Genomic DNA, 27,412 nt, shown 5'->3' with positions numbered 1-27,412 from the left:
ATTCAAGAGCAAATCTCTCTGCTGAGTTTGTGGTTTTGTTTACTTGTGTTTTCACATCAGACTACTCTGTGTCTGGTGTAGACAAAAGGGGATGGGGGGCCACATTAGATCTGTGCTAGCAACAAAATCCCCTCTGTTCTCTAGATGAATGTGTGAATAAATTTGTGAGAGAGGAAAACACTGGAGGGGTTGTACAACTTGTGTCTATTAATAGTCTCTATAAATAGATAAAAAATATAACTGTCTTTCTTTCCCTCCTCACTGTTCTGCCACGAACAATCCTTGCCTTACCTTGCACTTATAAAACTTTATCAGTGCTGAGTATGTTCTGAGCTCTAGTTCTGTAAATTGTGCTAGCTTGGCATTACTATTATAATTATAATAATAATTATAATATAATAATATATAATAATAATTATAATTATTAATTAATAATTATAATTATAATTATTATTATTATTATTATTATTATTATTATTATTATTATTATTATTATGCTAAACTGAGCTGAAACGCAGAATGTGACAATTGAGAAAATCAATACAGTCAACTTTTAATTTGCACACTTTGCGTTCAGTAAATAGTGTTGAATTATCTATGTAAAAATCTTGAAGATCTCCTTGCTATGCAATGTTATGATCAACCTTCTGCAATATTTATTTTGCTCCTAATTTGCTTACGTGAAGCTATTTATTTAACAATCAACAGTGGAGTTTGAATGGAGAATGACAGACAATATGGTGGTGGGAGGAAATTGTTTAAACATGAGTAAAAAGAATGACTGAATGAGATGTGAGAAATTTTTACTTTTCTACGTCTCCATTCAAGCACTGCTCGGCGTCACCTTCTGCACCCAGTGAGCTCGCTTCAAACTATCCACACACTTGTATCTTTGTCAGGTCATATAAACGTTCCCACAGACGAACCAGTGTTTGCGTGTATTACATGATGTGTCGGCATCTTCCACTGCATTTCCATGCGGGTGAAACGCTTGCTGTGTGGCTTGTCGTTGCACGGATGCTCATTAGAGTGTTAGCTTCCGGTGTAATCATGTGAGAGTGACAGTGAGGCTGACCGACGCTGACACAAAGACGAAATCTGAGTCAGGCTGATACAGAGGAGACAGTTTAGCATGAGCTAACCATTACTGCACTTTCAAATTTGCCCTAAATATATAGAAAGTTTTGACATTTTATCTCAGCAATGCCCAGCTTCCCACTGTCTGTACAACCTGTTCACTGCATGCTAACACTAAGCTCAACTGTAACAGTAGCATGGCGCACACAGACAAACAAAGCCTTTGTAGACTCTAACCTTTTTGACCATACTTGGAGATGAGCTTACAAAACAACAGGTGACAGTGAGCAACATTTTTCATTCAGCTAGACTGATCACACCAGCTCATTAATCTAGCAAATCCACAGCATACCCACGCTGCTTCATTCATCTAACGGGCTACTGCTTCTGAAAGCTGAAGAAATGAGCTTGCTCTGTTATGCTAATGGGTGAAAGAGAAGTCTGGTAAATTACAAATGTGGGAGGACGACAAACCTCGGTTTCATGAAATTTGACTGATGGCCGCTGCTGCTGAACTCGGTGATCTCGCACAGGTTTTTACAGCAGGGTTCCCTGCTGATGGGAATAGTGATGCAGTAACTGAGGTATACAGCTGTACTAGATAAATGGAAGCTCAATTACATATTGTTTATGATAAGATATGTTATAAAATAAAAGTACAAGAGCCACTGCGTTTACGAATGGTCAGGGTTCATTTTCAATCAGCTGGAGAAACATGCTATTATTATTAATGAACACTACAAATAAACTTTTAGAACATAACTAATTAAAAAATAATAATAAAACAGTGGCATTATATCTACTGAAGGCAGGAGTATATGATTCCAACTCCTGGTAATAGTGCCAATTTGTCAGCAAGTACCATCTGACAATGTTAAAGCTAATAACATATGACTGACAAACCATGAATTATACTGTTGACTGCTGTAGTTCATGGCTGAGCTAACATTAGATTCACAGACAGATAATATGAGCTGCTTCACAGCTCCGATTCATGGGGGCGTTGATTCACAGCAAAAGTTGACAAGCCTAAGATATGACTGTGATATGTTTAAAGGGTTTAACATGGCGACTAAACAGAAGCACTGTTCAATATTCACCAGATGTCTGTCATTTGTTGTCAGCTCTTATCTTGCTATCTGTTTACTAAATGTCTGAAGATGTAATTACGCAATGAGCCAGTTTGTTTCCCTAAGAAACCTTTGGCACTCTGCTGGTCTGTCTCCACCATAAAAAAGGCACAGTCAGTGGTAGCTAAAGAAAAATGACAGCTTTATATCATCAATATAATCGATTTCAAAGAGCTATTGTGGCATAAAAAGCAGAACAGTTAATGTCTCCTGCTCTGTAATCAACAAGCCTAACATCAAAGTCCCTCTTAGGGTTTCATTCTTCTGTGTCTCCCATCTGCTTCCCTCTCTATCACCTAACAAGCTCTTAAGAAAAAATATAAATGACTAAAAGGGAAACTTACATCTTCCATTGCCCTGTTTAAAAGTTCAGGGGTCTTTGCAGTTCACTATATGAAGCTAAATATACCATAAAAATAAACCTGACATTTTGCAAGTCAACCTCACAGTCATTTGCCCCCACGTATCCAAAATAGCAGGAATGTTTAGCCTAAACACTAATCCTGTCCCAGTGGCTGTGTATAGTGGAGGTAATAGCATGTAGCATGGCATGTGAACTGAAACTGACATTATTGGATTGAACTGAATATATGAATATAAGAAAATCCCACAAATCTGTAAAGACAGCAAGAGAGGAGTAAACAAAAAGAATACCTAATCTCTTGGAGAAAAAAATGTAAAAACCCGCAACCATTTACAATCACTGCTGGTTACTGACAATTTTCCTGTTATTAGGTAGAAAGTCTATGATTTGCTATGAGAAGGGATTTTCTCTTGGATCAGTTATTTATTTAAGGGATGTTTACTAAGTAGGCAAGATTTTTTTTTTTAAAAAAGGCCTTCAAATTTACACACATTCACACATGCAAGCTGCCAAATACAACCACAGGACTCTACTGTTGGCAGCTGAGTAGCTCCAGTGGCGCAGGAGGAGTTCAAAAGCCTTTCTGAGCAGAAGGCTCTAAGAGAGAGGAACATAATATGTTCACTTAAACAACCCTGATTTCCCCAGCTGAACCAGAGTTATGAATGGAGAAAACTCCTTCCTCTACCTCATACATTTTCAAGGTCCCATATTGTATAAAGCAGGTCTAGGTTATGTATTAATACTGTAAAAGTATCAACGTGCTCAGTCCACAGAGAAATGGACACAGCCTGTATTCAGAAACTGAGCCTTAAAACAAGCCGTCAGGACTTCTTTAACTTTGTGATGTCACAAAAAAGCAGTCACTGTGCTCAGGCTTGCCACCTGGACCCACCATCAAGCTTTGCGGGATTTGGTTTCTCTTAGTCTTTACCTAAAATCTGCTATGTTTTGTTCAATCACTCAGAAAAAAGTCAGCCAATCAGAAGAGAGGCTCAGAGCTCCAGAGAGAAGCCTGAGAGAGGAGATGTAAAACTAAATTCAGATGTTTTTTGGTTCTTAAAACCACAAATGTATCTTCTTATGGACATCAACACTTCAAATAAAACACCAGACAATTGTAAAGTATTGGACCTTTAAGACTAATCTCTTGCTACAGACCAAATTTCAACAGTTAACTGGAGACCAGCTTGTTTGGTGGTGGTAAGGTTAAGGTTGCGAGGTGGAGGTGCTTTACCTAAGGTCTCTTTTGGAGTGGACTGATTTGCTGAGTGACATCAAGAAATGGACAGGGTTGGGGTCAGGTGGAGAGTGTGTTCAATTATGATCTTCTGAGTGGGAAAGGCACAAAGAGACTCCCTCTAAAGCAGAGTCATGGCCCAGCCCCCCACTGCTGTCTGAGAGGGTTAGAGGAGGTCTCTATGAGATCACACTGAGCTGGCCTATGTCACTTACCGTTGCAAATGTTACAAAACTCTATGGGAGCACTTGGGGATTAGGACATTCTTTATGTGATGTATTTTAGTGGCATCAAAAAGAGCTCATAAGAACTGTCAAGGGTTTAAAATGCACAGCAAGAAGTGTGCTGCCTGTGCGGCTGAGTTACAGTGTTAAAACAGCCACAAGGTCTACACAGCCGTCTGCTATTCTCCCTTCACACACACACACACACTTACACAAACACCAGAGATCTGTTTAATCATCCTTTTGGGGACGCTTTAAGTTATTTAATTGAACTGGCTGGATCCCGAGTTGACCTGTTATAATAACTGCAACTTGTTACAGCAGTAGACCTGCTGTAAAGAACACCCAACTGCACTCCATTAAAACACCGGAAACTCTACTATGTGAATAAAGAAGTTAAGAAGGGCACTTCAAAGTTAAATTTTCTAATTATGCACTTTCTGTTTAGGTTTTTTGCTCTTCAGTATCTTGGGTATCTGGTGATTCTGAGTCCCGTTCATTACAGGAGAACCTCATCTGTGGATGCACTAGATGTGCTTTAGCTGTCATTTGATCAATTCACTGCTCTGACACTTCAAAGACTCCAGGCTGCAGATTTCACTTCTAAACAAGTGAATTTATTACGCAAGTACCAGAAAAAAATCAGTTTCAGTTCTCGCTTTCTTTCCACTGTTTGCTCTTGTTATCTCTCTCACGTCTCTCACTCTTTTTAGATGAGTTAAATTTCACTTTGTGTTCAGTGATTATGTTAAAAACAGAATCACTTCATGAAATCCCACCAGCACCCAACCTTAAACCAAGCTTGGAGAGTTGAGAAGAATGTTTTTGTTTTTTTACTGGGTTGCAGATTACACATCTCTCAGTCTGGAAGGGGGTGGGTGAGTGATAACAAGCTATTACAAACTCATGTAACTGAGTCAGTGGGAAAGACGTACCACTGTTCCTGGGAATATAAAAGCTGGGGTGTATTCCAGAAAACAGGTTTAGTTTACTTTGAAGCAAACTCTAAAATCACTTTAACTCTGAATCAGTTACCACAGTAACTTACTCTGTGAAGCTAACCTGCAGGTCTTCTTGAACAAACCCTGAGTTTCTCTCTTGTCTCCTCCCCTCCTGTCAGACCTGAAGAAGCTGTCCTTGTTCCTACAGTTGATATCAAGGAGCATATCAGAGCGCATTCATTCACTGAAGTCTAGTGGAGAACAAGATTAAAATGCCAGATGGATATTAGTTAGTTGCCTCAGGCCTATCAGTCAGCTCAATCAGTCATGAATGTAAGGACACAGACAGAGATCTCTGCCCTTATGTATTTCACATTTATCCTCAGCTCTGAATAAAATCCATACACAGCTTTATAACACTGTCAGGTTGTCAGGTTGTCAGTCAGTAGCCTTGCTCTGAAACGTTAACTGTACATTCCTGTAGTAATCACTGTAAAAAATACTAATAATAATAAAAAAATCAATATGAAGCTTTAGACATATTCCTCATGTTGTGACTGGTCGCACTACCACAGTTACGATACTGCAGATTAAGTGATGTTTGTTATTATTATGTGAGGATGATCGTATGGCAGCTGACAAGATTTTAAAACCATCTAAATGAGTGAGTTTCTGAATATAAACTGCCAAGAGATTTAACTTCTTTTACCAGCAGTTCAGTTATTAATATATAGGAACATAACTATATAATGTATAAAATATGCTGTTGAGCAATATTTTAAATGTAAAATAGGCATCTACAAATGTACGCTACAATCACAGCTTTATGAATAAACTCATCTTTTATCTGTTTGATTTTTATCTTCTGCTGCCACCAGCACTTTGTCTCCATCAGGTTACAGCTGAATAAATATAGTTAAAAATGTCATCTATCAAACAGTAGGAATCCAGCATTATCATCCATTAAGGAAATTCAAGTCTGTTAAATAATGCATGAGTGGACTACGCTGAATAAAATGTGACAGTGTTAACTTGTTGACTCTTGTCTCCACTCCAGCTCCGGCTCTTTACCTGCTGCTGCAGTTGTTCCAAAGATAAACGTGGACAGTCGCACATGAATATTTCTAGCTTAGTGGAGGCTCTGCTACTAATTTACCTGTTGCCATGGTAAATCATAGTATCACACTTCTTTTCATTCACCATGCGCTAACTGAATTCAGAGTGAACATACTAAGAGATGACTTTACAAACTCTGAGCACCTGTTCAGGGGCCAGGCCCTGTCCCAGGATAGGTCAACTCAGAGGTCAGAGGTCAGGGTTAGGTTCAGAGTTTGTTAAACCTGGAACCTGTATTTTTAAATCATCACACCGCCACTGTGAGCACAAATCTGCAGGGAATGCCAGTCACACTGAACACAACAGCACCATGGGGCATTTCTTGCATTTTTAGTTCACCATGGCACACAACAGAGTTTGAAGGCCTCTGTTTCAGGGCTTATCCTCGGATTAGTGCCTGGAAAAGTTCATTCTGCCCTGGGAGACCCAGGGTGCACTGAGCCCTTCCTAACACGCATTGTGTAACTGCTGGGAACTTTTGATTTTGTTTTGTTCATAGAAGCAGGAGGATTACATCCTCAGGGACCCACCTGACCCGCCTCCCTCTTCTCCGCTGTCCTCTGTTGAACCCATACAGTGGATTGACCCTCTCAGCCAAATGGAAAATACAGCGGTGCAGGGATTCTCTACTCATACTGTACCATGGTTGTTTGTGGCACAAAGATCCCATAGACAATGTGACCTCTTGCATTTTACTGGTTCTATAAGCTTAGCAGCAGATGTGAATCCTTAGGGGTTAATCGTAAAGGTCTTGCATGTTCTTAATCTCCATATAGACTGGACATCTGGGCTATTCTGACTTCTGTGTAATGCCCTCAATAGTCACTAGCTGTATCTGTGTAGTTTTGGCTCAAATATAAATCCTATAACTGATTACTTGTCCCAGGCCTCAGTTCTAAGCTATAATCATACTTTTGCCACTGCAAGAAAACCCACTAAGCTTTAATTATATGTTTTTTTTTCCCACAAAGCAACAGCACCTGTGGTATGTATACAGCTTCAAGGCAACTCTCTTTACTGGCACATTGTTGAAAGCCAAACACACTAAACAAGACAAAAGGTAGAAACAAAAGGTCAAAATGTTAGTTATCTGAGCAAGTTAACAATCCAATGCCACGATGCCTAATTTAGCTGCCAAATCAGCCATAAAATCCTCAAATGACTGATAGCGAAAGAACAAAAAAGAAGAGCGGTGGATCTTTGTTTATTTGAAAGAACAGTGCACAGCACAAAACCGTAATTCAATTCTGAGCTTCTCCTCCGGCAGAAGCAAAGCTTTGAATGCTTAATAAATTCTTCCGAAGGCTAAATTGCACACTTGTTTCATCTGGCAATGAGATTACTTGAGTGGAATATTCTGGAAAACTGTGGGGAGAAAGACAATAATGAGGCAGTAATCTTATTTCTCCACAGCAGCTTCCATTGTTCTCTTAAAAAGTCTTCTGTTTATTCTGCCTCAGCTCTCATTCCCATCCATCTTTCCACTGAGGAAAATTTTTGCAGAGCCAAGGATAAATGAGAACAATAACATTTCTGCAGGACTCAAATGCATCAAACACAGATAGAAGAGGGTGGTATTGTGTCCCCCTGGCTCTTTGGACAATGGACAAACTAGATAGTAGCGGCAGCTATGAGCGCAGTTGCAAACGTACAAAAGCACAGGACAGATGAAAAGCATCACTGTCTGTAAAACTTCTTTAATAACTTCCTCTGAATAAGCTCTTACACTCAAACTTGCCTTGGTTGACTTCAGTCGCCTTTACACAACTTCCCAAACGTTCAGACTAAAACATATCAATTAACACTCCGAGCCTTTTCCTTATGACGGTGGCCTCTGTAAATGAGGAATAGTCAGAGTGGGCCAACAGAGGTTAAGCTCCCTTTTTGAAGATTATGCTTCACTTTCCAGTGGCCTGGCCCAGGACTAGCCACTCTCTTCTAATCCACAACTGCGGGCTTTTGATAGCTCCCACTGTGAGTCTTTATTACAGTTACTGATTAAAAGAGGGAGAGAGAGACGGATATGGAAATTAGAGTGACAGAAGAGAAGGAAGGGCAAAGGAGAGAATTAAAAATGAATCCTATATCACAAGCAGGGGCCTAAATTATACAGCAGCTGACTCTGATTACTTCTAAATCTAATACTTAAAGCAAAACTAGAACTGTACAAGGAGACACCAGTAACACACTCCATAGCAGCGGGTGGTGGTCGAGAGACACTTCACAGTTGCCAACTAAAAAAACTACAAGAAAGGAGGTGACAACAACAAACATGAAGACCCATCACAATGTCCCGAGCTGATCCTAAGTATCAGTATCGTGGCTGATCCAGGAATATTTCAGGGAATCGATTTATAAAAAAAAAAAAAAAAAAAAAAACACAGATCAAAATCAGATCCTTTAATAACATTTTAATATTAATTGGGTGCAAGAGTGACTGACTGAGTTCAGACACTGAGGTGACGACGCTAAGAATCATGAGCACTGAAAAGAACTTCAGATAGAGCTTCTCACTGTAGCCGCCACTGAGCGTCAATTTCAGTGGTGAAAATGACAAACGTCTCCGGTGGTATGTAGTATCAGCTGTAACTAATTAATTTTTATTAAACTTGGCTGCCGTCGTTCTGTGTGCTCGCTGCACGCCGCTGTTAGCACTTCTCAAAGACAGTTTGTGAGGGAAGAGCCTCCACTCTGTGACACAACTGTACAACCACAAATGAAATGAGAAGTGAGTGTTTCTTTAGTAAAATCCAACAGAGCGAGACGTCTACTGTCTAACTTTCATTCATATCGAATCAATAATATAAGCTCATAAACTTTATATTTTTGAACCACCACCTTCAGTATTTGGATCAAGAAGCTCATAAAAAGTGTGTGAGATGAACTAGTCTACAGCTGTGGTGTTGTATGTCAGCATATGTTTCCTCTCCTGGAGCTGTTAGCTGCTTGAGCTACGCTGCTTCCAGTACACTTCACCACTCAACAGAATTTAATGCACCAGCGTCCTGTAATTACCACTCTGGCTGCAGAGGCCATTGTTACTGCTGCTGCTGCTGCAAAAGACACATAGTCCTGCTTTAAGCTTTAATTCTGTTATATTAATACAAACTCATTTGCTTAGAATTTGCTTTAAAAAAGGACAAATGTGACTGAAAATGAAAAATGTCCAGATTTATTTCTTATTAGACAGAAAATAGTTTCCCCAAAAAAAGGCTTAGAAAATCACACCCCTGACATCTTAGTTGTACTGTAACATAAACATCCTCAAAGCACTAATACCAAAATACCAGAAACAGACATGGCCGCAAAATTGGCTCAGACAAACAAAACAGTGAATAACACAGCTGTAAAAGAAGAAACTTTGATCCCACCTACTGATGTCACAGGGCTCCATCAACCACGATGGAGAAAACAATAATGATATTCTTATCTGGCGTGAGCTGTTTACACTGCTCTACGTTTTGTGAGGCTTATTGTGCTGTCAGTCCTCTCCATCTTTTCTCCGCTCCTCTCACAGACTGAGTAATCTCTAGGAAAAATAAATAAATAAATCGACACATGAATAATTCACAACCATCTGCCACAGATCAGCGGTCTGAACGAGACTCGGAAAAGTGAGGCGGTGCGTTTCTTGTGTTTATCTTAAAAACCAACTCCTTGCAGCGGCCCCCACCCTCTGCCTCAACACTGCACGGCTGCAACAACCGACTACAAGACAACTGCAACTCCCCACATACTGACCAGCTCATCTATAAAACTGTAAGTTAAGGTGATGATTTTGTTTTTGCTCCATACCCTCACTGGACTCTACGCTTTTAGTGTTGATGCATGTGTAATGGTGAAAGGGTGTGAACGCATCTTGGGATGGACAGATGGATGAAAACACACAGTAAACAAAAGTTATTCACGGGATGAAAAGTAGTAGAACAAAGGGGAAAAAAAAGTCCAAAGGGACCCTCAGCAATTTATGACTCTTCTCTGGGTCTCACTCTGCAAACACACACAAACAGTCAATAAACAAAACCTGCAGATTCTCCACAGGCAGCCAGCTTAAAGCACAACTACGACCCTGCAATAACTATATAATCTATATACTATATAATCATGGATAAGATCAGTAGAAGAGGCTGGGATCTAAAAAGTCAAAACATGACTATAGCAAAACCTTAACCCAGAATTAGCTTTCTTTTTGGTCAGAGCATACAGACGGGTTTAACAAGCTCTACAAGGCCTCCAGCAGCAGACGGCCCCTTGCTCTGTTTGGGTTCCAGGCAGGGGAGCCGCTCAGCATGACGATTTATTGACGCAAGATCCCCCCCCTCCACCAGGACCGGCCTCACTGGGATGAGAGAGTTTGTCTGTGTGTGTGTTCTAACTCTGGCTCCAAGGCCATAAACCCTGTTCCAAAATGCCAAGTAGCATGTCAACATGCCAGCCTCTGCCACCCAAGTTTAAGACAGACAAAAGGCCCTTCAGTGCTCTAAATGGTGGTTTAAGAATAGGAAATGATGATCAGTCATATATGGAAAAGGGCTTAGCAATGCTGCGCGGCCTGGAGGGCGACGAGGGGAAAATGAACTGCTAACAGGAGGTGAAACTCAAGAGTGAAAGCTTCATTCTTAATTTCAGAGCTTTTCAGGGTGGAGAAAAGTCTGGAAGTTCAAGAGTTTTGGCTTCACACAACATTTCAACAGAACTACCCCTTATGGTGTTAATGGGGAAAAGTTGTGCGTGTGTTAGTGGAGAATTTAGCTTAGTTCATATCATAAGAAATGTGCTTCCCAAAAGTGGGATTATGTTTATCCATAAACTGACATATTGTGGGTGAGTGTAAAAAGGCTCCCTCCAAGTAAGATGGAAAACAGTCTGGTGATTACACTGACGACTGTGGACTCACGCTGGGTCCATTTTTCCATTACCTTTAAAGTAGATTTTTGTCTGTGAAAGCTCAAGAAGGTCAGGTGATGTTTGAGAAATAACCAGTAAACTGACAAAGGTGAAACTGTACTCCTGCACCTTGAAGTTATTTTTTAAACCAAAAGACCTTAAATCAAAGACTTTAAGGATAATAAACATCGTGTGAGAAATGAGAACAGACAGAGCATGGAAATGATCAGAATAGGAGGAAAGTAAAAGAGGAAAATATGACCCACGCCAAGGTTCAGCTTACATAACAATGTATTTCAGTGAAAAGAAGAAGAAGAAGAAAATCACAGATCATTTCTTGGCCTGTGCCAGCGTTCACAGCTATCTGGACGGCCTGAAGCATCCACTCTGACGCAAACCCTCCTGGCCACGACTCAACCACGTCTCAACTCGCAGTTCAAGAGAAAAGAAGGTGATGCCAGCAACCCACGCTGTGCCACACAAGACCAGTAGCACCACAACAATTAATCAATGGCTGTGACATCATTGCGTTGAATACGACCGCTAAGACAGCCAAAGCATGATGGGTAAGGAGGGACACAATTGGCCTTTTGTCCAGTTCGGTCAGAGGTTGAGAGAGAGGAAAATGCAGATCTGCATCATGGTTGTGATTAAAGAAAAAGAGGTTTGTGAGCTGGAGCATTGGTATCTCTCACTGATGGAGGTCAAACACACCGGGGAGCCTGTTTTAAAGCCTGCAACAAGAAACATACTGCGAAATATAATTCAGGACCAGTGAAGTGTCATAAATGGGGAGAGCTGATCGACAGACATGAAAATGGACTAACTGTCATGAAAGTAACTTCAGCCAAGGAAACAGTTAAAATGTAAATGAATGAATCACTCCTCTCCTTATTTATGTACATGATGTTCTGTTGTTGCAATTATTCAAAGAGGAAAAACACGATGAAGAAAAGATAAGTTTGGGTGACCAACATTAGGAGACATTCTCTTTAGGAAGCCAATACAAAGAGGTACAGTATGATGAGATATTGTCTATATAATAAGAGTGTACTTCACTGGTTTGCTACTATCATTAAAATGTCAGGGGCAGAATGTAGATACTTTAAAAGGACAGCTGTAGTAGGAAAGAGTGACACAGCATTATATGTTTAAGTACAGTTTTGCAGCAAAAAAAAAAAGAAAATTGTCCCCTGCATTTCTGTTGTGACTGAGGGCAGAGGACCACACTCCTCCCATTCTACTGTGCTTTCCTCTCTCAGGTGCTCAGGCAAGTTTCTTTACATTAAATTTAGTCACAGCTAAATCGCTTCTATATCAGTGAGAACCAATCACTGTCTTTTAGTGTTTTCTTGTTGGTGTTGCCTGGTTCCACTTTCATTACCCGACTTAAGACAGTGCAAATTTGCTTGACAGACAAGAGACAATAATAAATCTGCACCTTACAAATTAAAGTTGTAAATACCTGAATGAATAACTGCAAAATATTATAAAATACGACAAAAAGAGGACATTTCATGGCAACAGTCATATTTTTCTGCTTCTTGGCAGCAGTGAACATGAGCGAAATCAGTTACACCAACCACAAAAAAAAAAAATGCTTGGACAAACTGTGCCCTTTCTCAGATAGCACTGTGTAAGTGCTGTTTGAACAATGCAACGTGCTGGAGGTGGTGGTTTTGCCAACTCTCTCAGCCATATTCAATCACTCCTTGGAAGATTGAAGAGCTCTTGTAGAAAATGTTAACTCAAAGCAGCAGGTATGGTCTGTTCGCCAGGGTGAAATCAAGTGATCACAAACATAATCAAAATGGCAAGAGGCTACAAATCTACTTTTTCAACATCACTGTTCTCTGCAAATAAAAAAATGTCTTAACTTTAGCTAGGACCAAAATGTCTGGCATTTTAATAGCTCCCATCCAAGTCAAAGCCTATTCCTGTTAAAGACTTCAAAAGTCAGCTTTTTAAGTAATGACTTCACCCAGACGTTAAAAAAAAAGGATGTTGTCAGGAACAGGGTTTCACTTATCATTTTCTACTGTTCTAACAGAAACTTAACACGCAAAACATTGACTAGGTTTAGGGGTTAGGTTTAAAACCATACTGAAGAAAATGAAACAGATGTTCTGGTTCCCAAGAAAGGCACACACACAGTATATTAAGATAGAAACTGCTCATCATCACAGCATTACCCCATATTTGCCAGATGACTCTGAAAAACATTGCATGCAAAAACAAGCCTAAAACCAGGTGGTTTTCCAACTATTTCCATTTGAAGAACAAAAAAAAAAAAAACTATATGCCTCACAGTTATATGCCTCCACCAGTCAGACTAGTTTCAGATGACATCCCTGTTTATCTAGATTCATATTAAATAATAACTACTTGTGTGAAATATTTTCATAATTGCTATGTGTGCTGTCGCCAGCGCAGAGGCATAAAAAAAGAAGTGTTCACTACAGACAAGCTGTATCATAAAAAAATATACACTCATTATGCAAATTCATTAGTCATGATCATAATCCCTGATGCCAGATGCTATTTTTATTTGAATGGAAGAAGGTTTCTCCTTGTCACCTGCACTGACAAGCACAGAAGAGTTCCCGTTAAGAAATACAGTATTTTCTTTTTTTTTAACATCTTACCTTGTCGACTGTGAGAGCTCATTGCTATGGTTGCTGGTGCCAGGGAGACTTGACGGGGGGGAAGGGGGTGAGGGAGGGGGGGAGGGGGGAGGTGAGCAGTGACGGTGTCAGTGCACCTCCGCAGTGGCTGTAATGACCACCATGTGCTTCCCAGGTGCTGCCAGGTCAAGGAGGAACAGAGGGGTGTTGATTCTCAGGGCCCCATCACACCTCACCACAGGTGGAGACCTCAGCTGTGTGTTGTGGAAGGGTTCCTTCAACCAAACCGTCAGGCTGTGAGAGGTAGATGCAAAAAAAAAAGTGTTTTCCCATGAACGGGCTATTCCAGATAGAAGTTCATGTATCTATTAACGCTGTAAAATCCCAGCTGGCATATTGTTCATCAGGGGTCATCGTGGGCTGGTGCACTGTGGGCCTTTTATCCCTCTCTAGCAGTTACTGAGCTAAACCCGCTATGTGTGGCCATGTGTGCTAATTTTAACAGGCCAGGACAGACCAAAGACCTGCAGGTCACCAGCCTGACCCCTGTTGTTCTTATCACTTCATGTCTATCTCTGACCCCAAATAAATATGCATACATCTCCTTTATACCTAATAAAGGCTTTTTAATCATGTACAGGAAGGTGTGGCACATATTTCACTTGCTACATGAGTTAAGTTTTAAATATGTATGGTCAATGGCTTCTCTCTGGAGCTCTAATAACAACACGTCAGTGAGCCTGTCAGTCATCCAATCAGGAGAGAGGCTGATTGGATTGCTGTTTTCTGGGTGATTAAATAAAGGTATTTCAGGTAAACACTCAGAGAAACCATTTCCTGCAAGGTTGGATGGTGGGTCTAGTCGGGCGGGGCTTGGGACATTGCTGAGAGTGGTGACTGTTTTGTTGTGACATCACAAGGTTAAAGAGGTCCTGACGGCTCGTTTTAAGGCTCAGTTTCTGACTGTGTGCATTTCTCTGTGGACTGAGCGCTTTGATACTTTCACAGTATTAATACAGAACATAGACTTGCTTTATAATCAAAAAAGAAAAATCTCGCTTTACACAACATGGGACCTTTAAAACATGAATACATGTTTAGCTCTTGTTTGATGTGGGACATCAGTCATGAGTGTAGTCATAACTCCATTATTAAAAAAAATCATTTGGCTTATTTTGGGCAAGAGAAAAGAAGAAGTGATGTAAAAAGGCTATGGCTTCCTCCAAATAAAAGTCGTATCACATCTGGTTTTAATCAAATGAATTTGGTCTAATTTGGACCATTTGGGTTCACTAAAATCACAGCAATACAACGGCTAGCCTTGTAAGTCACTGTCAGTACTGTTGCCACACCCAGTCACACAAAGTTTTTGAATTTAGTCCAATAGCTACAGTGTCGACCAAAAGTTTTCAAACAGCCCCATTTTCACAGTTTCTATTGAAAGTTAAGTTGTTCAAATCAAGTGAACAACCTGAAATGGTACAAAGGTCAATGATAAACTGAGAAATCAAGTAAATTTCACAGAAAACAGGCTTTTATTTCAGGGATTAAGAAATTAGTGAATTTATACAGCTTTCCTGCAGCAACGGAAGTAAATGAGCCTTCAAAATTCATGGAAACAGGTTGATGACTGACAAACGCTCCATCTGTTCAAAGGCTGTGTTGTAAAAAGCTGTGCACGACACCCTCTGATGCATTATTAGGACTTTACTGTACTGCAGGAAGTGGTACTGTGTATTAAGTGAGTAAAAAAAGGCAAGTAACAAAAGGAGGAGAGACTGGGCTGGTCATACAGCAAGATAATGACCCAAAACATCAGAAGAAAAAAAAAACAGACGATGGCTTCACACGATGGAGGAGCAGCTCAGTCTCCAGACTTAAATCAAGCTGGATTGGGAAGAACTGGTCAGAAGATGAAAGCAAAGCAAACTACATGTGTAACACATTTATGGGAACTTCTGCAACAGTGCTGGGAAACTTTCTGGACATTGATTCATTTCCAATGTTGAAAGAACTTCATGAGTGTGTTCAGCTGCTTGGTGAGTCAAAACTTAAATTAAATTCAGGATTTAAGAGTCCATGATTCCTTGTTTTTCAGTCTTTACTATTTATTTATTCTAAGCTCTAATTTCAGAGTACATAGAGACCTATTCTGTTATTTAGAGTAACAAGTGGAAAAATGGAAGTGTTCTAAAATTTCTCGTTCTTATGAAAAAAATTACATTTCATTAAACACAATTAATAGAACGTGAATTTTCCAGAGTTTCAACATTTGCCAGCTTCTAGTAACATGACTCAGTTTTATTTTTACAGCTTACATGGTCAGCTGGGGAAGTCAGTGCCTTAATAAAAGCCTCTACCCTGTAGCAGAACCCAAAATGAAATGCAAACAGAGGCCTTCCTGAAGGCTTAGACTTACCTCAGAGTCAATAGCAGAAGAGAAAGAGGAAGAAAACTTCTCATACTGTCTAGTGTGTGTGTGTGTGTGTGTGTGTGTGTGTGTGTGTGTGTGTGTGTGTGTGTGTGTGTGTGTGTGTGTGTGTTATGCAATCAAAACTGCAAGAAGTACATAAACACACACAAACACATAAAGGAAAGCCTCTAGCTATTCATATATACCCAGCATAAACTAAAGCTCACCTCCGTCCCATCTAACAGGTGTCAACATAGCTGAATCCAAACAAGTGGTAATGAGAGCTGCAATCAGTCACTAGTAATACCACAGAAGCCACAATAAAGTGTGTATGTGCTCCCTTCCTCTTTCTCTAAAATACACACACGGTCTCTTCGCTGTCGTCGTTGTTAAAGCTGTTGAACTGAATTACTGTCAAATGAATGAGTTCAGTGGAAAGAGGGTGCAAGCTTTGCACGGCCAAATAAAACCTCATGGAAACGCACCGCTGCCAGGATTCTCCAGGGTCTTACTTCACTTATCAGGAATTATCGTAGAAGAAAAACAGTCCCTTAAGTGAGTGACAAATTCAATTGTGGCCCATCTTAATAATTAGTGTGGAATGTGAGGAAATAAAGGCACTGTACTGGAGGGATAAACAGATATTTGAGTTTTTAAATCTACTAAAAATGAGTTCCAGTTTTGCTCCCACAGTCTCAACGCAGTGACACTGACATTTAAGTGCAACCTGTCAGCTTTCGTTCTCGAGTTTGAGAAAACAAACATTGTTGTGTTGTTATGACAAAGTGCTTCCTGAGCATTTTGCATTCACTCTGAAATTTGAGGGGAGAACCTAATAGCATCCTTCAGGCCAGAAGAAAAAAATACAGAGGGGGGGGGGTTTAGATGTCTGTCTGAATGTTGCACATGAGTTTGTAATAAACAGTCACATGCATGCAGACAATACTTGGACGGCCAGGAGGGATGCTCAGTGGGAGGGCTGATGGATTTGCTGAGGCGTGATGTGTCAGAAAAAAGTCGACCGGAGGGCAGCGAAGCTAATCTCAGATCAAGCCGCCTATTTTTGTCAAGGGAGTCGTCTGTCACACAAGAATTCAGACTGTGCTTTTACAGCTTGTCATACAATGTCAGCAATGACCGCGGGCATCGAGTCCTCACACTTCTTCTGCCACACACAAACAAACAACCAAAAAAAAAATGTTAAAAAATGGGAAGGGAATCCAAAACTATTCCCTTTCTGATGCCATCAACCTGCAGTTAGTGGCACTGATCTGCTGTCAGCTGTGCAGTTCTTAATGTTCCTTCCATATGACTTCACTTTTTCTAAAATTTAAACTGTTCTTCAGGGATCCCATTAAAAAATGGAACTTTGTACAACACTGTGGGTATTTTTCCTGCACTGTAGGGCCATAAAATACACCACCTGCATCTCTTCATGCGTCTCATATCCACAGACTGACACTTCAGATTGGACGAGATTTATTGCTGCTGTGCAGCAAAGTTTGAATCTGGAAGCGTTTCATGGCACTTGACAGGAAAACAGCTCTCAGGACGCCTTAATGGACTTCATTTCCCAAGCACTCTGAGCGCTGCCGGGAGTAATCACGATGGCATAAAAATAACATGTGGTCGGATAGTGAGCAGTAAACAACAATTAAGAGACCCCTTGCATAGCTCATGAAATGAATCATTGAAAATGCACTTACGCCATGAAGACGGCTTCTGCCTCTCGACCCTAATTGACCATGAATTATTCAGCTGGCGAGTGGGATTAGCGGCACTGCGAGTACGCTACTGATTGACATGTTCCTGATTTTTCTTTGTTATTGGCAAAAATATTTGATGTACTACCTTAAAAAAAACACATTAATCTAGAACCTGCAAAAACACCTAGCAAGACAAGGAAATAACATGTCTGGACTGTTGATTGTTAAAGGAACAAGTCAAACTGAACCCATCTTCCTGGAGCGCAGGGAGGCCTGAAGTCAGTGTGACACAGGTGACATGAGAGTAAAAGTGGGTGAGTGGGAGAAACGTGGCAGAGGGTGTGAGTGAGGAGATACTTCATCTGGCATGAAAGGACCTGCAGTAACACAATACTCTCTGCGGCTTGTTTGCAAGTGAGCGAGACCTGATATGACGGCAGGACATCGCATCAATCAGCTGTCGGCTGAACAGGGACAAGGTGGCAACAGGAGGAGCGCACACATCAAGTGGCATGGAGGGATCATTTTGCCCTCAGAGCTCCGACAGCCTGAGGGCAGCTGTGTGTTAGGTTCGACCAGGCAGCAGCTCAAACACAAACCAGTGATGGATAGGATACAAATGATCCAGCTTTGTGTGATATCAGGTTGGAATAATAGGGCATCCAAACGAATGACTAAAGATCAGTCAGTGCTACAGTGCTGGAAGAAAATAATACTGAATACTGAGAAGTGGCACATGGCAGAAAATCTTGATGTAGTTGCGTGACCAGTTGATGGTCACAAGAACACAGTGAGAACGGGGTGCATCCTGTACTTCATTACAATATTTGACAAAAGACCCTGATACATTAAAAGGGGTCAATTATACTTATTTCCATATTTGTATGCCTCCACATGGGCGACAGCCAGAGGCATTATGTTTTCAGCTTGTCCCTTTTTCCCATTCTCGTGAACACAATAGTTCTGCAAGTTTGGCACAAAGAAAGATTTTGGTGGCCAAAGGTCAAAGGTCACCGTGACCTCACAAAACCCATTTTTTTGGCCTCATGAATGTGATATCTCAAGACGGCCTTGAGGGAATTTCTACAGATTTGGCAGAAACACTGCCAATCACTTCCAGACCTCATGTTCATGTGATATATCAGGAACACCCCAAGGGAGTTTCATCACATCTGGCAAAAATATTCACTTGGACTCAAAGATGAGCTGATTATAATTTGGTGGTAAAAGGTCAAAAGTTCAAGGTCACTGTGACCTCATGAAATTTTTCGCCATAACTCACAAATTCACGCACTTTGACACAATTTCACAAAAAAGTCTAATTGGATAAAATGATGAAGTGATGACATTTTATATCCAAATGGTAAAAGGTCATTTTCACTGTGACATCATGATGATCTGCAAAAACACTTGTGGCCACTATTCAATACTGTAACACTGGAAATGGAGATTGTGACCATATTTCCTTCAACTTGGCTGGTTGACGGAGGCATAGAACCACAAGGCGGTCATTGTAGTTACTGTAGGACTCCACTACAGTAGCTTTGCATGATTCATATTTCAAATAAAGTCCTTATTTATCTCAAACTTCCAGAGGCCTGGCGCAGGGCCGTGCACCCAGCTCTTGTGAGCACCACCTCACCCTCTTACCATTGTGGAGGTCCTGAATGCAAACTGATTAGAAATGAAAACTTGTCAAACCCATCCAGACATGTTTGAGCTCGACTCTGCTCTGGAACATGAGAGTGGACGGCAAGAACATCTACAGCAACAAAGGTTACAGCACAACATTTCTGTTCCATTGATATCACAATATCACCCAATACCTGCTTATTGTGTGAGAGAACCATGGATTTAGTCTTTCAGTCACAATCCTTATGTAAAATTTGTTCTATATATATCCCTGTTAATTGTCATACATGTGGGAAGGTGCTAAAAAGTAGAAACCCACACCGCTGGGTTTTTGCCTATAGTAACACTCAAGTATTTGTTTTGGGAGAACGGGCTCAGCTTGGAGCAGATGACCATATAAAGAATCAGCTCATCACAGAAGAATAAAAAACCATTAGAAACCAAGTGTTCAGACCAGTCTAATGTCGGAGTTTTTGTCTCTCAGGCATAAGTTTCATATACGTTTACTTCATTATTTGAAACTCTGGCCACATTTAATATGGTCATCTGATATTGTAACATTATATAAATATGACAGAAAATGAGGAAACGCATAAGGCCCCTTTGATAAAAAGGTGAATGTAGGAGTACAACGGTAACATGAAAAATATTTCATCATGCACATCCTCTCAGCTAAACGGACGTGGAAAGTATAGTTTTAATCCAACGGTGCCTGCAACCCAGTTGAGTCTGTCAGTTAAAGTCGCCTTGCTACAAACACACATGACATGCCCCCCACTCTCTGCATTACATATTCTATGCACCCATACAAATTGGTGATATATTCATCAAAACACCAGCCCCCCCCCCTCTGCTCTGCTGATGCCTCTGCGCGGAGTGACAATGTCAGAGCCAAGACACCGAACATTAATTGTTCTGCTGTGCTGTATTCTTATGTAAATAAACTTTTCTCTGTAAGCTTACTGCTTGAGTTGAATATTTCACAGAAGAATACAAACGAAGTAAGCGTTTCAAATGATGATGAGGAGACGGGAATGTGTTTGAGACCTGTCACTTCAGATGAGCACAAATGCAAATCAAGACAGAGACCTCCCATGCAGAATTCTTCCAAATTAGTCACTTGAAAACACATTTGTTATACAGATCTGTGATGAATTTTTGTGATGCATTTTGAAACTTTGGTACAAATTGTCTCTGAGCATTCAAATTTGAACAGAGGGGGGGCTTACAATTTCTAAACAGCAGAGCATAATAATCAGGCTTGTATCAAAATGAAACCTCTATTTCACGTTCAGTCACTTCATTAAGTCTTTCTTTCAGCTTTGCAACACAATATATACTAAATATCTGCAGAAATACACAATGGAGAGTGTCTGAAAGCAACAACACAAGCGACAGGCATAAAGATCCACTTCTTCTGCATTATCTGTAGGAGTGGCTGACAGGCTGAAATGTATCACCTACATGTAGACGGGGTCTTAATTTAAAAGGATACAGCACCCTCCCCAGATGTGGTAACTAACCTCAGCATATAAATTAATCTTTCTGATACTAGTAACGGCCAGCAGCTTCTGTTGAATAGCTGAGTTTAGGACAGTATTATCATTAATCTCATGCCTGAAAGTGATGGAAGTAAAATGTGAACTTTACTGAGGCCGACCATCGTGACTTCCTCAAACCCAGACTGCCTGAACTCAAAAGTATGTTTGTAAGTTTTAGGCTAGGGGGAAAAATACTGGGGAGTGCCATGTTTCCCTTGCATGTGTGAGTGTGCATTCCTTTGCAACCTGCATGGAGAGAAATGTGGGGTTGGGGATTCAAATTTGTGGCATCAAATATCATGGCACAGCATGATGAAGCACTTGGACCAGCCCCGTCTGTTGTTATATAAAAGTGATGTGTGGAGTCTTTAGCTTCAAACAACATATTGATGAACATTCGATCTATCATCAGCCACTTTAGAGTTATGAAAAAGGACAGTCGTAATACACACACATCTGCTGATGTCAACGGACAATGAAACAATCCCCATGTGTTGCTACCGTGGCAACAAATACCAACTGTTCTGAGTCAAATAAAAAGTAGGAAGTAGCATCTTCCCATGCAGTTTGTGAAGTCCTGGTAATAACAGCAGCCTACTCAACTTCCATTTCTTTATAACTCACATTCTTTAAATGTCACTCTCACTTTCTTACTCGTACTGGAGTCAACCATGGAGAAAATCGAGGTAGTGTAGAAACAAAGCGCTCTACCAGCGTTGTGAGATGTTTGAACCTGTACTTTGGCCCTTTTTATTGCTTTTACTGCCAGCGTCCCTGACTTCCCTTGAATCTCTTGTCTCACCCATTATAAATATTCTGTGTAAAGGGCAGACGTTGAGGCAGTATTATTGGTGAATTTGAAAGCAATGTGGCAAAAGGCACACACAACTCTAATAAGATAATGTATGAATACTAATATTGCATATATGAATATTAAGGTCACAGTTATTATTTGTCATCTACACTTGTTCTGCTTTCTTTTACAAACAGATAAGTTGAAGCACATAAATATAAACATAATATAAACATAAATATGTCATTATATAAGGTAAAAGGAATGTCCTTCAATAAAACTCTGACATCGTTGGTTCTCTATCCCCTGGAGAAGGCTGTGTAGAGCAGGCCGAGAGCGAACAGTGGTTGTGGGAAGTAGATGTCAACTCCATCATTTTCTTGCATTTAAGAACAAGGGCACAGGTTTGTATATGGACGTTAGGGACATGTCCCTACCAACATTTGATTGAACTCGTTTGCACTGTTTGGAGTTATGTCATATTAAAAAGTTCTGATGAGCCCTCCCAGAGGCTGATTTTGGCATGGTAGCATCTGATTGCCTGAGAGGGCGGAGACTATCTAGAGGCTTATGTCACATACAAATATCGCACTGACTGCCGAACACGGAGGAGGTGAGAGCAGGTCAGTGTGCTGCCATCGGTAAATTATTAATCATGGGCTGCCCAGGTGGCTCACCTGGTAGTGCACACGCCCCTAAGGCTCAGTCCTTACTGCAGCTTTGAATCCAGCTCAGGAACTTCACTGTATGTCCCCCAACTTTCCTGACACTCTCTCACTATTTCACATTAAAGGCAAATGACTTCAGAAATAAAACTGTCAGTGGTATCAATCCATACCTGAAGCATGGGCGAATATTTAATATTTCATGTATATGCCTCCAAAAAAGAGACACCAGGTTCTTTTCCACCACTCAGAGAGTAATAGGTAGTAAACTAACCAGCCATGAGCCAAAATGATTTAAAATGAAAACCTGTTGTAGCTCCTTAATTTTACCTGCCATATATTATTAGATTGTAAATACTGATGCATCACTGGATTAGCAGCATTTTACTGTTGAGGCCAAGGTGGAGCTAGTTTTAAATGTGAAATCGGGGGAAAGGGGGAAAGCAACACTGATAGTACTGCTGAGTATAAAAATGTTGATGTTGGATGCAAAAATATTTTTCCCTCTTTTTCGTTAACAAGTAATTTCCTTAAGTTTTCTTTGTTGTCTGTTTCTGTGTATAGTTTTTATTTGAATATAAATACAGATTGTATATGTCAGTAAACCATTCGGCCTTAAAAAGGCCTTTGATTTGGAGGGGTTGCTGTGTCCCTACCAAACCCACACCCTTGACTCTTGCAATCTGGTATCCTCACAACTTGCCGACTGTGTTGTTTGTTTCCTTTGTGCCATGATATAGAGCAGGGGGATTCAATTAAAATTCGATTAAAAGTCCAGTTAGACAAAATTTCACCAAGCAAAAGTCCAATAATATGTTCTTTTCTCATTTCAAGGAAAAAAAAGGGCTGTAATAAACTATAAAGCAGATAATAAATAATAATAAGGAATAAGGAATAATAATGTTAGCAGTGAACCATGAGCCTCGTCACAGTATTACCAGCCAGTACATGCACAATATGAGCAAAGGAAAAAAGAACAGAATGACTCAATTGAGCAAACTTGAAAGCGTCTTTTGAAAGGCCTCATTGAGAAATAGTTCCATTCAAAATTTGCTTCCTAGGTGGAACAGTTACACAGACACACCACACACACACACACACACACACACACTGTTCTCCAACTGTAGTGGTAGGGTTTTGCTCCAGCTTTCTCTCAGCATCTTTTCTAAAGCCTGTTTTAACTGCAGTTAAACCCAGCCTGTGAAGTTGCCCTCACATGACCAGACCATGAAGTCAAACCACTTTTTAATGGAGGGAGCACTGACGTCCAGCACTGTGACTTCACACTAAACTGCTCGAGAAAAACACTGAGCCACTGAGTTCAAATTCTTTCAACTTTGACCTAGACCACTTAGTTCCTCTCATTTGGACTCAGGGCCTGACCGGGTGAAGAACAGAGTGCTCGGCTTTTATCATGTGGAGCTCCTCTATAATTAGATGCTGCAAAGACTTTCACTGCATGGCTTTGCATCCAGTATTGTGAGCAGTGTAGAGAAACCAAAATTCAACCAAACTGGGACAGTGGGGGGAATCAAAATCTGCTGCTTAACAGTCATATGACCAGATAGATTAGCAAAAACCAGATTTGTGCATCGTTTGGGGTTTTTTTTTTCCTCAATACTGCTGCAAAAAACAGTACAAAAAAAAGCACAAAACGATGGAACATTACCACCTGTTCAACAAGCATCTAGAAAAGAGATATTTTCAACTATTTTGTCGGCTGGTTCCCCGTGTCTTTACACAACAACATCGCACTGGTTAAGATAATAGCAAATTGTTAGCAAAAGCTAAAATGAATATCACAATTCTTGAGTAATGATAAGGAACTAGTAATATTATGAGCTGGATCAATAAGGATATGGATGAGATAAAGATAAAATCCTAACAATGGCCATCCCTACAGCTGGTTAGTGGCTGACTTTGGGAGGATGAGCAAATCCCAGTTCAAATCCCTTCACTAAAAGCCTTGTTTAACCAGTGTTACTTTGCGACCAGTCACGGAAATGTGAGGGACAGCTTTGATATCTTTTGTCCTTGTAGCTGCTGAACACACTCATAGAGCCATAAAGTCTTCTGCCTGCTGCCTTAAAATTTCCACTAATTAAGTGTTTGAGAAAATGTTTAAGCTATAATCTGGATTTATTGTTCATTAATCGACAGTGTCAGTGTGTCAATTCGATTTTCTGGAGGACAATTAATCATTTAGATTAATCAACTAATTGCTGAAATAGTCTATAGATTAATTGATAGGAAAATAGTCATTAGTAGCACCAGCTACTAATTCAATCAACAGCTCAACTGTTAGAGTGGCACCAAAATGAGGCACAAAAAAATCTGCATTTTGATGAAGTGCAGCAGATTCTTGTCATGCAGGAACTGGTGCCACATTGGCAACAGGTTTTGGTACCAAACCCTAGCAACAACAGCAACTGCAATGTCAGCTTTTTTTTCCTGAGAGATGTATAAATGTTGACCATCACTTCATCTTTCAAGCTGCTCTGTGATCACTGAGAGCTCCTTAAATAATACAGAGACAAATACAGAGGTTTGGATATAAAACCCAACTTTGGAAGATGTAACAGAATATACTACAAATGAATGTAATTATGGCAGCGTAAATGACAGAGCAGGATCCAATCTGTGATATTGTGTCTGTTCATATAATCAGTGATCAGGACAGAGTGTGCCTATGCAGGACAGGGTCATCACACTAAGCTTGTATCCAACACTACAATGCCAGATTTAATTCATAGCCATTAACATAACATCCACAACAAACAAGGATGCCTTCACTAACTGCCCACCACTTGCTAACTGTGTGTGGGGAGAGGATGGGTTCAAGGTCAGGACAAGGTCCCAGCGAAGCACAAAGGAGCTAAAACTGGTTTATTATTGGAGTCGTGAGGCACACTGGGGCATCATGGGGTGAATCTGGGAGAATGATTCGCAGCCATGAACTGATTGGGTGCCCACAAGGATCAACACAATTCATCAAGCCTAAAATCACATCAGTTGAGGCTGAGAGCTTCAGCATAGTTGCCCATTAAAAGCTCTGTGTCCCTTTTACCTCTCTGAATCTTCCTCTTGTCTGCTTCTACTGGCCAATATCCAACTTCCTCCCTTTTATGAAGCTGCGCAGCGGTAAGCCTAATGAGAAAAAGCAAAGTTAACTGTGCAGTGATTGATTTCATTGACCTTTGCATTTTATGCCTACATAATCCAAAAGTTTCAAAATAAAATTCAAACTGGAGATGGGTCGTGTAAACAGATTTGCAAAAAAATTGCAAATAGGCTGTGGTGGCAAAAAAGATACTCCCAAGTTTCATTTAAACTGTGTTAGAGACAAATAAATCAACAAAGATACAATAATATGCTGGATGGCTCTGGGCTGAAGGGAAGATCCTGCCAAGCAGTTTACAAATTCCCGCTGGGAGAACATGTCTGTGCATTACAGGCTCCTGTCACCTTATTTGTCCCTGAGCACAGCAGTGACATTAATAAACCCCATCAGTAGCCATTAGCATGACAACACCCACAAAATATCCACAAACAAGCAAACTTTCCCAGTGCCAGGTTGTGCTGAATGATGGGAGGAAGTTGGAAAGTCAGGCCCGAGCCCTGACAAAGCACAATGGGACTGAGCTAAATGAGCTTATTAATGAGATTACAAGAGGCCAACTTTAGTACAAGAAAAGAACAAGAATAAAGTGCTCCTAAACTTTGGTAAGATAGTGAAAAGGAAGTTGGCTCAAGAGTTTAACAATGTAATGGGCTTGATTTGATTCAGAAAGCATTAGTTTGATTACAAAATAAAAGACATAAAGAATGTGAAGAAAAAGAACCTGTCAGCGAACCCTTGCTGAGATTCAAGATCCACACACAAGAGTAAGAGTGTGTTTAACGCTCCTCAGGTTGTCCTGAAAGACGCGTGTGAAAAATAAGCATTATTATATAGATTCTGTTCAGACCCGGTATTAACATGCGTCTCGAGTGATCCGATCACAAGCGGTCAGCTCCAAGATCATCAGTTCACACCTGGCTTTAAAATGTGTCTCCACATGTGTCTCAATCGGATCTCACTTCCCCGCTTTATATGCAAAAAAACAGGTATGTGGTGTTGTTTTTAGCAAATCCGACAGACGGGTCCTTTGTCAATGTGTTTCTGTGTGCGTGTGTGTGTGTGTGTGTGAGAGAGAGAGAGAGAGAGAGCACAGGCGGCTGTGGAGGGGAACTGTTGCCCTTAAATAGAGTAGTTGCACAAAAAAATCTATCTTTTGTGTGTCCAACACTCACAACTTGCAGGCTGGAAAGGCGGCTTTAAAAAGTCTCCTCAGAGATGGAGAGCAACAGTTACGGTCAATCTGAATTCAGTCTGTTGTAATTGACTCCAGTGTTGTGGTATGAGACATGATCCATGCAACCGCAACATCAGCAGTTTGATTACAGCTGGGGACCTGGAGACCACAGATGTTCCTTGTCTTTCTGTCACATAAGACAAAAAGTGCCACTCCATCCTTCTGCATGATGGACATTAAAGCCAAAACATGGCTGGACTTGCCATTACTCTAAGAAGTGGCTCAAATGCATAACAATGCCAATGTCAAAGTTTATGTTATCTATGGATAATACTTTAAGATAAGGTTTTAGCTTTTAGCTTTAAAAACAAATTTTATTTAACTGGGGAGCTGTGTGCAGTGCATTGATTCATGCAGCTTCTCCTGGTTCCCTCTCTCTCTCACTCTCTCTCTCTCTCTCACACACACACACATGTTCAACAGTCCTTTGGGTGCACCAAGAGAAATCCCGCCCCTTTATGTACAGTATATGTCAGCTAATAACTAGTCACAAAGTGAATGGCAATTTAAATGTTTGCAGTGGGGAACTAGAATCTAGCACTAGCAACAGAATCTGATTCTATGAGGAACACTGCAAACTCTTTATATTTGCCTGTGTGAAAGTGGATTTAGACATTGCAGGCATCCATCTACCGTCCTCCATTATGTTTGTGCATCAAAGTCCCACAAGATATAATTATCAGACAAGTGTGCACACACATGCA

General features: G+C 40.5%; 1 protein-coding gene across 3 annotated transcripts in view; it reads right to left on the bottom strand.

Annotated features, from left to right (window-relative positions):
- The window catches only part of hdac4 (histone deacetylase 4), a 125,773-nt gene that overhangs the window by 96,438 nt on the left and 1,923 nt on the right, over positions 1-27,412 (bottom strand). The window contains exons 2-3 of one of the 3 annotated variants that reach the window (XM_071489305.1): positions 25,421-25,500; positions 13,625-13,897 (exon numbers count right to left, since the gene is read on the bottom strand). In XM_071489305.1, coding sequence (XP_071345406.1) covers positions 13,625-13,646 — 22 coding nt within the window. In that variant the 5' untranslated portion in view covers positions 13,647-13,897; positions 25,421-25,500. The remainder of the gene's footprint in view (positions 1-13,624; positions 13,898-25,420; positions 25,501-27,412) is intronic. The other 2 variants (XM_071489215.1, XM_071489380.1) reach the window with 2 other exon arrangements.

The sequence above is a fragment of the Trachinotus anak genome, unplaced genomic scaffold (genome assembly GCF_046630095.1).
Source record: "Trachinotus anak isolate AG129_WGS33_773 ecotype Australia unplaced genomic scaffold, CSIRO_AGI_Tana_v1 ptg000001l, whole genome shotgun sequence".
Lineage (NCBI taxonomy): Eukaryota > Metazoa > Chordata > Actinopteri > Carangiformes > Carangidae > Trachinotus > Trachinotus anak.
Note: the sequence above shows the minus strand (reverse complement) of the source record. Positions and strands in the feature narration are given on the sequence as shown.